We start from the raw sequence: 15,512 nt of genomic DNA, 5'->3' as shown, positions 1-15,512 counted from the left end.
GAAGGATAGTTTAAAACTTTTGAAAAGACTAGCAGAGGGGGGTCATAAAGTATCCTGGAAGAAGCTGCAGCTGTGCCAGAGAAAGGTAGAATACTTGGGGAGAGAAATATCAGCAGGGCAGAAGGGGATAGCTTCACAGCAAATAGAAGCAGTACTGAAAATTCCGAAGCCACAGACGGTGGGACAAATGATGACATTTTTGGGAATGACAGGCTTCAGTTCAGAATGGGTGGAAAACTATGCAGAAAAAACGCAGGCACTACGAAAGATAATGAAGGAAGCAGGGTGTGACGAATTAAAAGCCAAACTAAAATGGGACAAAGATGCGCTAGAAGCATTTGAGAATATAAAGAGTGAAATGGCACAGGCACCAGCATTGGCTTTACCGACCTATGACAAGCCCTTTGATTTATTTGTGAGTAACAGAGAAGCAGGATTTGCTACAGCAGTGTTAACACAGGAAAGTTGCAAGGGAAGGCGAAGGCAGACTGTAGCATATTATAGTACCAAGCTAGATGACGTAGCACTGGGATACCCGCCGTGTTATCAAGGCCTGGCAGCAGCTTGGTGGGCGTACGAAAAGGCAGCTACGGTCACAATGGGATATCCGATAAACTTACATGTATACCATAAAATAGCTGAATTGATTGAAAAAGGGAAGTTTGTTCTGACGCCGGCTAGAATTCATCATTTTCAAATGCTGACCACATTCCCGGACATTACGATAGTAAAGTGCAATAGGGCCAACCCAGCTGACTATATGCCATTGCCACATGAGGGAGAGGAGCATGAGTGTGTGAGAGAGACAAGAGCGTTTATGAAACTGAGGAAAGATCTGAAGGCAGATAGGTTAAACACAGAAGAAAAGAGAACGTTGTATGTTGACGGCTCGTGCCATAGGGATCATAGGGGAAATCATGCTGGCTATGCAGTAGTTGAACAGAAAGGGAAAACATTTGAGGTAGTGGAGGCAAACGAATGTGAGCAGCCATGCTCAGCCCAGTTAGCGGAGATTGCAGCACTGACCAGAGCATGTGAATTAGCAAACGGGGAAGCAGTGGAAATTTATACTGATTCGGCCTATGCCCACGGGGTTTGTCACCTGTTTGGGGCAATATGGAAGCAAAGGGGATTTATGAAAAGCGGAGGAGGACCAATTCAACACGAAGTTCAAATCAGGGCTTTAATAAGGGCTATGATGGGCCCAAGGGAATTAGCCATAATTAAGTGTCAGGCGCATAAAAAGGGAACAGATAACATCACACAGGGAAATACCAAAGCTGACAAGGCAGCTAAAGAAGCATCAGGGTACATTGAGGCTACGATAGCCCCAGTAGAAATAGCAAGGCCGCACCCAGGGCCAGGTGTGGGGAATATCGAACCTCAAATCACATTAGAAGATGTGGCACAATTACAGGAAGCAGCCCCTGTAGCAGAAAAAACAATGTGGAGAGAGAGAGGAGCATTACAGGGACAACATGACAAAATATGGAGAAATGGGGAAGGATTGATCATAGCACCCACATCATTACTAACCGTACTAATTAGTGAAGCACACGGGGTGGATCACTGTGCGAGAGGAGAAGTGGCTAGGAAGATTAAGAAAGAAGGATTCTGGTCACCATACCTGCAGAACTCAATTGACTACATACTAGGTCTGTGTGAGGTGTGTGCTCAGAATAATATCAGGAAAGGCATTACTGCCCCAATGGGGCACATACCCATTCCTGAAGGGCCGTTTAAACATCTATGCATGGACTATGTGGATATGGGAAAGGTGGTAAGAGGAAAAAGATACATGTTAGTGATTATTGATAGATTCAGCAGATGGATAGAAGCAACGCCATCCAAAGATCAAGGATCTGGAACGGTAATTAACTTCCTGTCAAAAGAAATTATCCCAAGATTTGGCATACCCATGCAATTAAGTTCAGACAATGGATCTGCTTTTATAGGGAGGGCACTGAGAGAGACACTCTCAGCACTCCGTATAAAGCAGAGGTTTGGATGTGTGTATCATCCTCAATCCCAAGGAATGGTGGAGAGAGCAAACGGAACCCTCAAGGCGAAAATAAGCAAAATTTGTAGTGAGACAGGAAAAAACTGGATAGATGCTCTGCCATTGGCTTTAATGCAGTACAGGAGTCAGGAAAACAGAATCACACATTTAAGCCCGCATGAGATGATGACAGGAAGAGTAATGCCGGTGCCAAAGATCGATGGAGCAGGGGGCCCCACATTGGAGTGTTTAGATCAGGATGCAAGAGAGTATGAACGACAATTAACTTTTATACATAGAACTACTTTTGAACAGGAAAAGGCCAAGGAGGAGGAGAGCCCTGCCACGGAACACCAGATCACACCGGGAGATCAAGTATACATCAGAAAGTTCCGGAGACGTTGGCATGAACCCAGACGAGAAGGGCCGTTTGAAGTCACCAGAGTATCTCCCACGGCGTTGCAAGTAGAAGGCAGTACACTGTGGTATCACTTGAACCATTGTACCAGAACGGTACCTGGGGTAGGGGAGAGAAGGGAGACTGAAGTTAGAGGTAGGGTGGATAGAAGTAGCAGCGAGGAAGAGATAGAACTACACGAGGAGAATCGTGAGGAGGAGGAGCAGAGCCAAAGTACAGCAGAAATAATAAATGATGATGAGAGTGGTTCTGTGCATGAGCTGGCTGATGATACAAATGCCCAGCTTCAGCCTGTTAGTCACGGTGCCGAGGGAGGTGAGGACGGGGAAAGGGCCTCGTTCCCCACATGGGACTTGGAAACTGTTTCCCTGGGGGACTTCCTTGACCCGTAACAAGGGAAAGCGGGATGCAGATGATATAGGGGTGCGGAATCAGGAAGGTAGAGTATTAAGACAAACAAGACGTAGGCGATCAGTGAGTACGGATACTATTTGGGAGAAAGGAGGGGTCTGTGTTATGTTTGGAGATCAGTGTTGCACATTTATCCCTAACAACACTGATCCAGAGGGGTCATTTACACGGGCCATGAATAAGTTGAAGAATCTTAGGGCAGAAGTGAAAGAAAATGCTGGGTTTGGGCATGAAGCATGGAATTGGTTGGATAGGATGTTTGGAAGATGGGGGGCATGGTTCGCCAAAGCTGGAGCTGTAGCAAGCACAATCATAACCGTTCTAGGACTCATATTTTGTTGTTTTCTACCCGCCCTGAGATCCTTCCTTACCAGAGTTGCAACACGGCAGATGATGGTGACAAGCAGCTCACGTTCGCGAGGAAAAACGGAGGAAAGGGAAAACCTTGCGCTGCCTCCGATGAGCGGATTCACCATGACCCTGGTCGAGATGGAAACTCGTCACTCTGTGAAAGGACTATAATAATGGACGATTGCTTTGTACCAACAACAGCACCTGACTGAAATTCGCAAAAGACTTGGAGAACTTAGTCTGTACACAGGAATCAGTCTTTTTTCCTTCCCTTGACAAGGGTGGGAAGGTTTTTGGCTGATGGCTGTTAGGAGCAAGCAATCTGGGGGAGCGACCCGAGAATTCGAATCTGGATAGATGAATTATGATAAAGAAGAATTAGGGGCGTTGTTCCCTGACCAAAGTATTCGGCTCCTCCACATTGCCTGCAAAAAGTGTTTAAAATAAATTGTAAATGGGATCCAGTAAGGGGATTATTTGAGCTTGGTAATTTGTGTGAGGCTAGGGAAGAGCCTCAAAGGGGGGACATGTAAGGGAATTTGTACTGGATATTGTATGAGTTAGATACGAAGTTTAGAATCATAGGTTTTAGTGAAATAATAAAGTAAGATTTAGGTGAGTATTGAGATGAGTGTGAACTCAGGATAACTTTGTGTGACCTAATGTAATCAAGTATAGTTAATATGATTAAAGCAGCAGACCCAGAGAAATAGCATTTAAAATACAAACAGTCACTTGGAAGAACAATGAACAGCTCAGGGCTTAACTAAAATGGTTGCCCATAAATAAGGGCTATAAAGGAGTCTGTTTTTGTATACATTCGGCCTTGGTCAGCAAAAACCACGACACAAGCAGGAAAGTTTACAGAGACGAGATAAGGACTGACTTATGGCTACCATGGTTGACGAAGCAGAGAGAGAAACGACCAGTCTTGACTGAGACAGATAGAGGCTCACTATAAACAATAGTGGCCAAAGTAAGGAAAGCAGATAAGACGGCTGTAAATTAAGATAAGAGCTTGAATCATGGAGTTAAAATGCACATAAAAGGCGGTAAGCCCTGAAGCTTTTTTAGATTGCTCCGGACAATCTCAGCTCTGTTTTTCTTATGCTAAGAAAAATAAAGTTCACTGCTTGGAAGATCGCTCCTCAGACTCTCTGTGTTTTAATATTTGAATAGGTACAAACAAATTGTCGTCCTGGGGAACCACGACATTGCCAATCTGTGTCTGTGCTGTTCCATGATGTTGCCCCTGCACTGGTGATTTAAGTGAGATTGTTTTCTGTGTTTCAGATTTACTTCTATGCCACTTATGTATTTAATGAAGCTGGAATCGCAGAAGCATATATCCCCTATGTTACTCTGGGCACTGGTGCTTCTGAGTGTCTCTCAGCCCTATGCTGTGTAAGTAGAAAGGACAGTTCCAAACCCATCCAACACCAATGGTTGTTCCAGAAACCAATGAGATGGTTTTCATGGTTTCACTCACCAGGGATAAGTAAATGACGAATTTACACTGGGACTCTGCTCTAATCCCAGTAACAGGGTCCATATGTCAAATTATAGGTGAAACCTCATTAGTTCATTGCTGCCATCTAGTGCTCAGGTTCGATGCCACTAGTGTCAGAGCCAAGGCTGCTTACCCTAACCTTTCGTGCTCCAAGATAAATAAAATAAACCAGGTCCTTTGTAAAAGCAATCAGTTAATATAGCCGCCTTTAATTTTTCTTCTTAAAGTGGGTAGCTGTGTTTATAGTCAGGAGCGGTGGGGAGGGGCGGGCGGTGACCGTATTTGCTGATTGGAAAGTTTGAGGCCACGACAGACCCAAGTTACACTGGGTTCCCCATGTAGCAGACCACAGGCCCCAGTGTATCATTGAGGATTAATAATCCAGAGGCACAGGCTAATGCTCTGGGGACAGGGGTTCAAATCCCACCAAGGCAGCTGGTGGAATTTCAATTAATTGAATTTTTTATAAAAAATTAATTTAGAGTACCCAATTCATTTTTTTCCAATTAATGGGCAATTAAGCGTGGCCAGTCCACCTATCCTGCGCATCTTTTGGGTTGTGGGAGGTGAGAGCCACGCAAACACGGGGAGAATGTGCAACCTCCACGTGGACAGTGACCCGGGGCCGGGATTGAACCTGGGGCCTTGCCGCCATGCTAACCACTGCGCACCTTATTTTTAAACAGTGACCCCCTAGGTCTACATTATCTCACAAGAGGAAACATCTACCCAATCAAGGCCTCTCAAGATCTTACATGTTTCATCAAGTGGCCTCTTATTCTTCTAAATTCTGGGCCAGGATTCTCCAAACTTCCCGGCCAAGGTTATGAATAATAATAATAATAATCTTTATTGTCACAAGTAGGCTTACATTAACACTGCAATGAAGTTACTGTGCAAAGCCCCTAGTCGCCACATTCCAGCGCCTGTTTGGGTAAACAAAGGGAGAATTCAGAATGTCCAATTCACCTAACATCACGTCTTTGGACTGTGGGAGGAAACCGGAGCACCCGGAGGAAACCCACACAGACACAGGGAGAACGTGCAGACTACGCACAGACAGTGACCCAAGCGGGAATCGAACCTGGGACCCTGGCGCTTGTGAAGCAACAGTGATAACTACTGTGCTACCGTGCTGCCCTAGTAAACCTTCTCTGAACTGCTTCCAATGCGCTTGAATCCATCCTTAAAGAAGGAGACCAGTAATATACACAATACTCCAGATGTGGTCCCACCAGCGCCCATATAACTAAAGGATAACCTCCCTACCTTTGTGTTCAATTCTCCTCATAATAATCAATAACGTTCCATTAGATTGCTTAATTTCTTGCTGCAGCTGCACACTAACCATTTGTGATTCATGCACTAGGACCTCCAGAACTCTCTGGATCTCAGAGATCTGCAATCACCCGCCATTTAGATAACGGGCGTGAACTACCAGCCACGCTGCACCCGAAAAGCAGCGCGTCATGTCGCAACGTGGCCGGTAGCTGCCATGAGGATCCGGTCCCGTGATCTACCTGGCACGCCACACCTCACTAGATCTAACGTGATCTCACAAGGCTTCGTGTTGTGAATCCCATCCTTTGTGAACTGGATCACTTTTGGAAATCTGGATTTTAGAGCGAGACAGCTAGTCTCACTCTAATATGCAGTATTTTGAGGTAACCAAGGAATTGGGACTGAGCGCTACTCGGCTGTGCATTCCACGCTGAGGCCCCGTATCTAACCGGACCCACGTTAGATAACGTTGTGTTCCTCGGTGCTGTGAGCTACCTGGAAACACGCTGCTCAACGCGCTCTCTATGGGTCATAGTTCCCATTTGGTTCGATCGTGCCCAATATGCTTACTCTTGCAGCCAAAATGTACAATTTCATATTTCCCATATCAACCTCCAGTGGCCAGATTTCTTCCCACTCACTTAACCTACCTATATCCATTTGCAGCCTCCTCGTGTTCTCCTCTTGAAAATGAAAACCGCTTTATTGTCACGAGTAGGCTTCAATGAAGTTACTGTGAAAAGCCCCTAGTTGCCACATTCCGGCACCTGTCCGGGGAGGCTGGTACGGGAATCGAACTGTGCTGGTGGTTCTGCTTTAAAAGCCAGCGATGTAGCCGAGTGAGCTAAACCAGCCCCTTCACAGCTGACTTTCCTACCGATATTTGTCTCATCAGCCAGCTTAGCAATCCAAGTCATTTATATAAATTGTAAAACAGTTGAGGTCCCAAAACTGATCCCTGTGGCACACCACTTGTTACATCCTGCCAACTAGAAAATGACCCATTTATAAACATAGAACAGTCCAGCACAGAACAGGCCCTTCGGCCCTCGATGCTGTGCGAAACCAAGATCAAGCTATCCCACTCCCTGTCATTCTGGTGTGCTCCATGTGCCTATCCAATAACTGCTTGAAAGTTCCTAAAGTATCTGACTCCACTATCACAGCAGGCAGTCCATTCCACACCCTAACCACTCTCGGAGTAAAGAATCTCCCTTGGACATCCCTCCTATATCTCCCACCCTGAACCTTATAGTTATGCCCCCTTGTAACGGCTACATCCACCCGAGGAAATAGTCTCTGAACATTCACTATATCTATCCCCCTCATCATCTTATAAACCTCATATTAAGTCGCCTGTCATCCTCCTCCGCTCCAAAGAGAAAAGCCCTAACTCCCTCAACCTTTCATCATAAGACCTATCCTGCAAACCAGGCAGCATCCTGGTATCAAAGCCAAAGGCTCTGCAATCCCATCCTTGCCTCCCAAAGAATCCTTGGATATATCCCATCTGGCCCAGGGGACTTGTCGACCCTCAGGTTATTCAAAATTGCTAATACTTCCTTCCTCAGAACATCTACCTCCTTCAGCCTACCCGCCTGTATCACACTCTCATCCTCAAAAACATGGCCCCTCTCCTTGGTGAACACTGAAGAAAAGTATTCATTGAACACCTCTCCTATTTCTTCTGACTCCATGCACAAGTTCCCACTACTGTCCTTGACTGGCCCTAACCTCACCCTGGTCATTTTTTTATTTCTCACATAAGAGTAAAAAGCCTTGGGGTTTTCCTTGATCCGACCCGCCAAGGACTTCTCATGCCCCCTCCTAGCTCTCCTAAGCCCCTTTTTTAGCTCATTCCTTGCTACCTTGTAACCCTCAAGCGACCCAACTGAACCTTGTTTTCTCATCCTTACATACTCTTCCTTTATGCCTACTCTCTGTTTCTTGTTAGCTAGCCAATCTTCTGTCCATACCAATGTTATTCCTACATCACAAGATTTTATTTTCCACTATAACCTTTTATGTGGCATTTTATAAAATGTCTTTAGGAAATCTAAGTAAAGTACATTGCCAAATCCCCTTTATCCACAGCACCTGATACCCCTACAAAGATTGAATAAATTGGTTAAACATGATTTTCCCTTCACAAATCATTGTTGCCTCTGCACACAGCAGATGTTATTCACTGAACAAACCAGATCCCAGAGGGAAACCTGTCTTACTGATCATAACCTTTTTTTGTATTTTGAAGCAAGAAAAGAAACCTACTGATCCCAGAAACAATCCAATAAAATCTTTGGGATTAAAAAAAAAGATTTATCGACAAAAATGTCATGTGAGAGAACCTTTAAGAAATGGTGTTTATAAGATATCTGGAGTGGATGTACCTTTAAGAAATGGGTGTTTATCAGTGATGTCAGACAGTGGGTGGAGCTGGGCTGTCTGCTTTTACTTTCGCTTTGGGCTGTCTGCCACAGGGTGTGTTTAGTTTTGTTTCAGATTTGGAGAAGCTGCAGTCACATCAAGATGTGAATGAATCTCTGCAAGCTAATGAATGTTCATTTGGTGATTTCAAAGTAGTAACTGTTCTCAGTAGGGAAGTTAAACCTGATGTTTTTCTGTAAAAAGGCTTTTTTTGTCTTATGGATGTTGCAAGGAAAGATTCAGAGTTACTTATAGAGTACTGTATTCTTTGGGGGATTTATTGGTGTTGATAGTTGTTAAGATGTTAACTGTGGGTTTATAAAGTGTTAACTAGTTTCATAAATAAACATTGTTTTAATTTAAACGTACTGTAGATTTCTGCTGCATCACACCTGCAGTGTAGGCTCGTGTGCTCCCCATAACCACAATCTATTCAAAGTTGTGGGTCAGGTGAACTCCGTGATACACTTTGGGGTTCTCTAAACCCTGGCCCATGATAAAAAGAAAAATCTTAAACACAAAATTAAAGTTGCACAGTCAAGACAGTCTGACAAAGCATCTGCTCCCCCCCCCCCCCCCCCCAAGTAAACTGCATGCCAACAACTCCCTTATAGGTTTTTAGGTATGAGACCGCTGTGAAAGTTCAAGAAATTCCAGAAACAAACTGCTCTCTGAAATAGACTTTTCTGGTCTGACTGGATGGCTGTTTCAGATTTCAGCACAGCTGGTCTAAGGACATCTTCCCCATACCACCACACACTCAGCTCAACATCTTTCCTTCAATATCCATCTCTCCTTTCATCTCCGATACCACCTCTTTGAATTCAACTTTCCAAAATCTAAAATCTTTCGGGTGCAATTCTCCTAAAGGTTTCCAAGTGTTGTAGTGAGCGGGAACTGCTGCGAGCTTCCCGGTGCTGGCCCGGCGAGGCAGGCAACGCAATTCAGCGTTAATTGGCCCACTTAACAAGGCCCCACAGGCTTCTTGCTGTAAATGAAGGCTCGCCAGCCAATTCGCCAGCACCGCACTTGCCAGCCACCCTGCTAACAAGGTCAAGCAGCACTTCAACAGCAATTGCACAGATCCCAGTCAGCTCGCAACCATGGCGCCGAGGTGACCAGCCCCTGGATTCAGGGATGCAGACCTGGGGAGGCTCCGCGATGTGATGGAGGCCAGGAAGAATGTCATGTTCTATAGAACATAGAACATTACAGCGCAGTACAGGCCCTTCGGCCCTCAATGTTGCGCCGAGCTATGAAACCACTCTAAAGCCCATCTACACTATTCCCTTATCATCCATATATCTATCCAATGACCATTTAAATGCCCTTAATGTTGGTGAGTTCACTACTGTTGCAGGCAGGGCATTCCATGCCTTTACTACTCTTTGAGTAAAGAACCTACCTCTGACATCTGTCCTATATCTATCTCCCCTCAATTTAAAGCTATGCCCAATCGTGCTAGCCATCACCATCCGAGGAAAAAGGCTCTCACTGTCCACCCTATCTAATCCTCTGATCATCTTGTATGCCTCTATTAAGTCACCTCTTAACCTTCTGCTCTCTAACAAAAACAGCCTCAAGTCCCTCAGCCTTCCCGCATAAGATCTTCCCTCCATACCAGGCAACATCCTGGTAAATCTCCTCCACACCCTTTCTAATGCTTCCACATCCTTCCTATAATGCGGCGACCAGAACTGCAGAACTTCATTAAGTTTCATCAAGCTTAATGAAACCCGCCATGTCATTGAGCCAGGTCTCCACGCTTGGGGGCCTCGCGTCCTTCCACTGTAGCAAAATCCTTCGCCGGGCTGCTAGGGACGCAATGGCCAGCACACCGGCCTCTTTCGCCTCCTGCACTCCTGGCTCTACACTAACCCCAAAGATCGCGAGTCCCCATCCTGGCTTGACCCTGGATCCCACCACCCTCGAAACCGTCCTCGCCACCCCCTTCCAGAACTCCTCCAGTGCCGGGCATGCCCAGAACATATGGGCATGGTTCGCTGGACTCTCCGAGCACCTGACACACCTATCTTCACCCCCAAAGAACCTACTCATCCTCGTCCCAGTCATGTGGGCCCTATGCAGCACCTTGAATTGGATGAGGCTAAGCCGCGCACACGAGGAGGAAGAATTTACCCTCTCCAGGGCATCAGCCCATGTCCCGTCTTCGATCTGTTCCCCCAGTTCCCCCTCCCACTTCGTTTTCAGCTCCTCTACTGACGCCTCTTCCACCTCCTGCATAAGCTTGTAGATATCGGATATCTTCCCCTCCCCGACCCAGACCCCCGAGAGCACCCTGTCACTCACCCCCCTTCGCGGGGAGCGCAGGGAATCCCTCCACCTGCCGTCTAACAAATGCCTTTATCTGCAGATATCTAAACATGTTTCCCGGCGGGAGCCCAAATTTCTCCTCCAACTCCCCCAGGCTCGCAAACCTTCCGTCGATAAACAGGTCCCTCAGCTGTCTAATGCCCGCTCTGTACCATCCCTGAAATCCCCCATCCATGTTCCCCGGGACGAACCTATGGTTCCCCCTTAACGGAGCTTCCATCGAGCCCCCCACTTCTCCCCTATGTCGCCTCCACTGCCCCCAAATCTTGAGGGTAGCCGCCACCACCGGACTCGTGGTATACCTCGTGGGAGGGAGCTGCCACGGCGCCGTTACCAGTGCCCCCAGGCCTGAATTCCTGCCTTACATCCCTATCCCTTTTCCTACCTATGTCGTTCCCCCGAGGGTCCTGGAGTATGAGCCACAGGGCAGCCAGGGCCATGCGGGGAGTGTGACCAGGAGGACTGGCATCCAGTGTCGCCCCCCCCCCCCCCCCCCCCGTGTGGCGAATGATGCCCTCTCTCTGTGTCGCCGCAGGAGAAGCTCTCCGACAATTGCCGGGAGAGGGCCCAGACCGGCGGAAGGGTTCCCAAAATACGAATCACCACCTTCGAGGAACAGGCCCTGTATCTGACTGGTGTGGCCGAGGACAAAGCGGTCACCAATGCGGAGGCTGGCAGACGCGGCAGAGGTGAGGATCCACTGGGCCCAACCCGGGGGATCTGTCAAACGTGAGTTGTTATAGTCATACTGACTGATCCATCCCTCTCACTGACTAGGTGTCCATTCTCCCGCAGGGTTCTCCAGCCAACAGCACATCCCTGTGGGCCCCTCCCCTGTTTCCCAGGAGAACACCTTGGAGGGGAGCTCCGAGGATGCCCCAATCGATGCGACACAGCTGTCATCCCCACCCTCCACCAGCGCAGATACACGCACCACAGTGGGAAACATTAGTGGACAGGCATCTGGGACAGAAATCTGGTGAGCACCGCACAGCTGATGATGCACATCAGGTGGAGGCAGGTACCCCCAGGGGAGACAGCAGTCGGAGGGTTGCTGAATCCAGGTCCCAGCTGGGTCCCAGCCAGATGCTGAGCCTCTGGAACAGGGTTACCCGGAACTGACGGAGACATTAATAAGCAGCCGGGACACTAAGAGGGAGATGTCAGTGACACTTCAGCAGGTCCATTGCCAATTGGAGGCGTCTCAGACGCTACGGGCGCAGGAGATTTCGCCGACAATGCATAGCACCAAGGCCAACACTGCTGCGGTGGCGACTGTAGTGGAGAGCCTGGTGCATGTTATCAGCAGCATTAGTAGAGGTGTCCAAGGTGTTGCTCAATCGGTGACAGCCACGGCTGAGGGCCTCAGCAGAATGTCCAACTCACTGGGGGATGTGACCCAGTTCCAGGCTGACCTGGATGAGGTTCTGGAGGACATGTCCTGCTCTCAGATGATAATGGCTGAGGCGCTGCAGACCTTGTTGAAGTCGCAGGTGGGCATTACTGAGGTACTCCAGAGTATGGCCCAGTCACCTGAGGGCATCGACACCAAGGTGCAGACATCGGGGTGCCGCCTGAGCTGGTAGAGCCAGATTATGCAGGGGCAGCCAGGGCTCGGACCAGCTGTCGCTCTACCCCGCAGTGAACCCCAGAACCCTATGGGCACCAAGCGGGAGGAGAGAGCACTGGGTGCCAACCTGAACCAGACCCATGGAGTGAGGATGGCGGCCAGCAGCTGCCCCGAGCTCCACCTCTCTGATGAGGACGTGTCTCGAAGTCAGTGCACGGGACAGCCCAGAGCCCCTAGAGGATGCCCGCCAGGGGCATCGAAGGCTACAGGACGTGGTAAGCAGCTGGCTGCCTCCACCTTAGATGTGCATCCTGGGTCACACCTAGAGGTAGCGGTAGAGCAACCAAGGTTAAACACGTTGAGGATCGCTGAGTGCACCGATGAGAGGGGAGAAAGGGCAGGGGGGAAGAGGTAGGGGGTGAGGGACTGCTGGGGAGAGTAGGGCGGTACCATCGGGAGAGTGAGGCATTGTTGGATACCTGTGACACATTAAAAAACTTTGACCACAACCAGTATGACGCCTCTGTCACTTTCTTCTGCAATGTGACCTCCAAACACTTGGCCCATCTCTCCAGACATCTCCCCCCTCCCCATAGGCACTCACCCACTGTCTGGCTGTGGACATTGCCCGGAGCTGTGCCCCATCCCCTGGGTGTTCAGATGTTGGCTGCTGCGTGTGTGGTGTTGCCTCCCGCAGTGTTCAGGCACAGTGTCCACGCAGCAAGGTACGGTTGGAATGCTAGGCAATGACTCCCACATGCTACATGGTCCGCCTACCCACGGGAAACCACTTGGGTTAGACATAGACAAAGAATTTACAGTGCAGAAGGAGGCCATTCAGCCCATCGAGTCTGCACCTGTCTTTGGTTGTGTGAAATGTTCACTTAACGACGATTGCCAATTCCCTATTAACAATAGCCTTCAGCCGTACGGCCAGACGCCTCAGCAGTGGGTGGGGGTATGGATGATCGGTAAGGCAAACGGACACGGACTAGGTTGCCCTCGGAACAGGTACACATGATCCAGGGGTTGGCATGCTGGTGCCACGCATGGTTGCCCAACCCCCAGTGCCTCGCCCTCCCAGCCGAGGCACCCCCACCGAGCAGTGGGTAGGAAAGCCCAGCACCCCCCGGTCTCTGTCTGTGAGCTAAAATGGCTACTCCCTTTCTCAACTCCCCACTGAAGCACTTCCGCCGGGTTCATGTTTTTCAAAAGGAGCACTAATCGGCGCCAACGTGAGCACTTGGTGGGGAGGCCTCTGAATGACGGGAGGCCGTTGGATGATGGATGGCTCTCGTTAATTGTTTGGAAATGGGGCTTAAGTGGTGATCATTGGTTTCTCGCTACGCTACAGCGAAGTTCCAAAATTGCCTCCGGGAGCGGCCGGTTGCATTGCAAACTGTTTGGCGCCTGGCATGGTTCCCGTTTTTGGCCTCTCCTGCTATTCACCGGCCTCGTTACACTTGAGCGTGAGTGTAACGAGGCCTGAGGATCGCGCCCTTAGTGTTTTCCTCTAGCCTCCACTTACGGGTCAAATAAAATGGAATAACTATCCATTGTTTCCTTATGAAACCTTTGACAGTTGTAGTATTCTCGTAAACTCCACTTTGAAATTTAACAGCTGAACAGACAAGTCCCTGGATTCTCTTTCACACCATAATCGTGCCCGGCGCCGGTTCGATGATTCTCCGGGGCTGAAATTGGCATGACCGTAGAGTATGCCTCGCCGCCGGGGGGGGGGGGGGGGGGGGGGGGGGGCCATTGCCAGAGGCCCGCCCATCAATCCTCCGCTCCTGACCGGCCAAGTTCCCGACGGCGTGGAACTAACCACCTATTGCCGGTCAGGATGCTGGCGTGGCGGCTGCGGACTCAGTCTGCGGCCGCCCTGGTCAGGGGCATGTGAATCGGAGACCGGGGTGGGGGAGGGGGCCTTATAGTGAGCCGGGGAGTAACTGTGCGGGGGTTGAGGCTTGGGCGCGCGGTGGTTTGTGGGGGTCTCTTTTTTTCCCCGGTCCGAGTCCGCCATGGAGCAGGGCGTGACCGCTGGAGGCCACCGTCATGCGCATGCGTGGACTCCTAACCGGAAGTGCGGGGCCCGTAACCGTAGCTGAAGCTGCGAGATTTACTCTGGGCCCCTGCCAGCCCCCTGCAGGACTAGGAATTAGTTCAACTTTTTTCTAGGAATTTCAGGAGTACAACTCCACCGTTTTACGTCAGCGTGGGGGACATAGTCTCATTTTGGGAGAATCCAGCCCCCTATCTATTTTCTAATACACCTTTTCAAACCCAACCCGTTTATTTGTAAATCCAACCTCACCATAGCCTCTCATTACAAAGGCATGCGACTCGGATCTTTCAGCATTTATTTCTGAATTCTCTCCAACAGGCTGACTGTTGACCTAACCCCAGTTTACTTCATTAAATTGTGCATACAGACACAAATACACTTGTAACACAGCCTTTTTTAAGGAATGCAACCACGTTCCCATAAATATTTATTTTTAAAATCTGGATGAGCACGTGGCATGTCTTAACATTGAAGGCTTTGAGCCAAGTGTTGGCAAATGGGACCGCAAGCTGGTGATCCCAAATAAGCCTGTTGGACTTTAACCTGGTGTTGTAAGACTTCTCACTGTCTCCACATCAAACCTGGATAGAAAGAGATGTGCATCAACTTTTTGACATTACAAAGCAGAAATGCCTATCGAGAGCTGATAATGAGTTAGAAGAGGTGAATAAATTCAGAGACCGGTGGCGAAGGTATTAAGTGGCACAGTGTGTAGGAGCTGCATTGACATTAGAGACAGTCGTGCAGAGTGCTTTTGTGATTATGCATTTTCAATTACGTGACATAGTACAGTTTGATTTATTTTCAGTGTATTCTGAAGTGAGTCATTATGTGAAGTGTTCTAACTTTGTGGAATTCTTCCACCGACTATATTTGAGACAGTGCTGACGCTTTTGTTTCCTCAGGGCCTTCTGATTGAACGTCTTGGAAGGCGAGTCCTTATCCTCAGTGGTTACTCACTGATGGCTCTGTGGTGTGCTGCAATGACCATCACACTAACCTATCAGGTACGAACGATGCTTCATATGTTTGTCATTTACAAGCATCATTTACCAGTCCCAGAGGGAGGTGGCCCAGTCACAGAGGGAGGTGGCCCAGACCCAGAGAGAGGTGGCCCAGACCCAGAGGGAGGTGGCCCAGACC

The 15,512-nt window shown here is 48.7% G+C and overlaps 1 protein-coding gene across 3 annotated transcripts in view; it reads left to right on the top strand.

Moving 5' to 3' along the window:
- The window catches only part of slc2a11b (solute carrier family 2 member 11b), a 109,609-nt gene that overhangs the window by 78,359 nt on the left and 15,738 nt on the right, over window positions 1–15,512 (top strand). For 2 of the 3 annotated variants that reach the window (XM_038792051.1, XM_038792060.1), the window contains exons 8-9: window positions 4,473–4,583; window positions 15,275–15,376. In XM_038792051.1, coding sequence (XP_038647979.1) covers window positions 4,473–4,583; window positions 15,275–15,376 — 213 coding nt within the window. The remainder of the gene's footprint in view (window positions 1–4,472; window positions 4,584–15,274; window positions 15,377–15,512) is intronic. The other variant, XM_038792070.1, reaches the window with a different exon arrangement.

Source organism: Scyliorhinus canicula, chromosome 1 (assembly GCF_902713615.1).
Source record: "Scyliorhinus canicula chromosome 1, sScyCan1.1, whole genome shotgun sequence".
NCBI lineage: Eukaryota > Metazoa > Chordata > Chondrichthyes > Carcharhiniformes > Scyliorhinidae > Scyliorhinus > Scyliorhinus canicula.
Note: the sequence above shows the minus strand (reverse complement) of the source record. Positions and strands in the feature narration are given on the sequence as shown.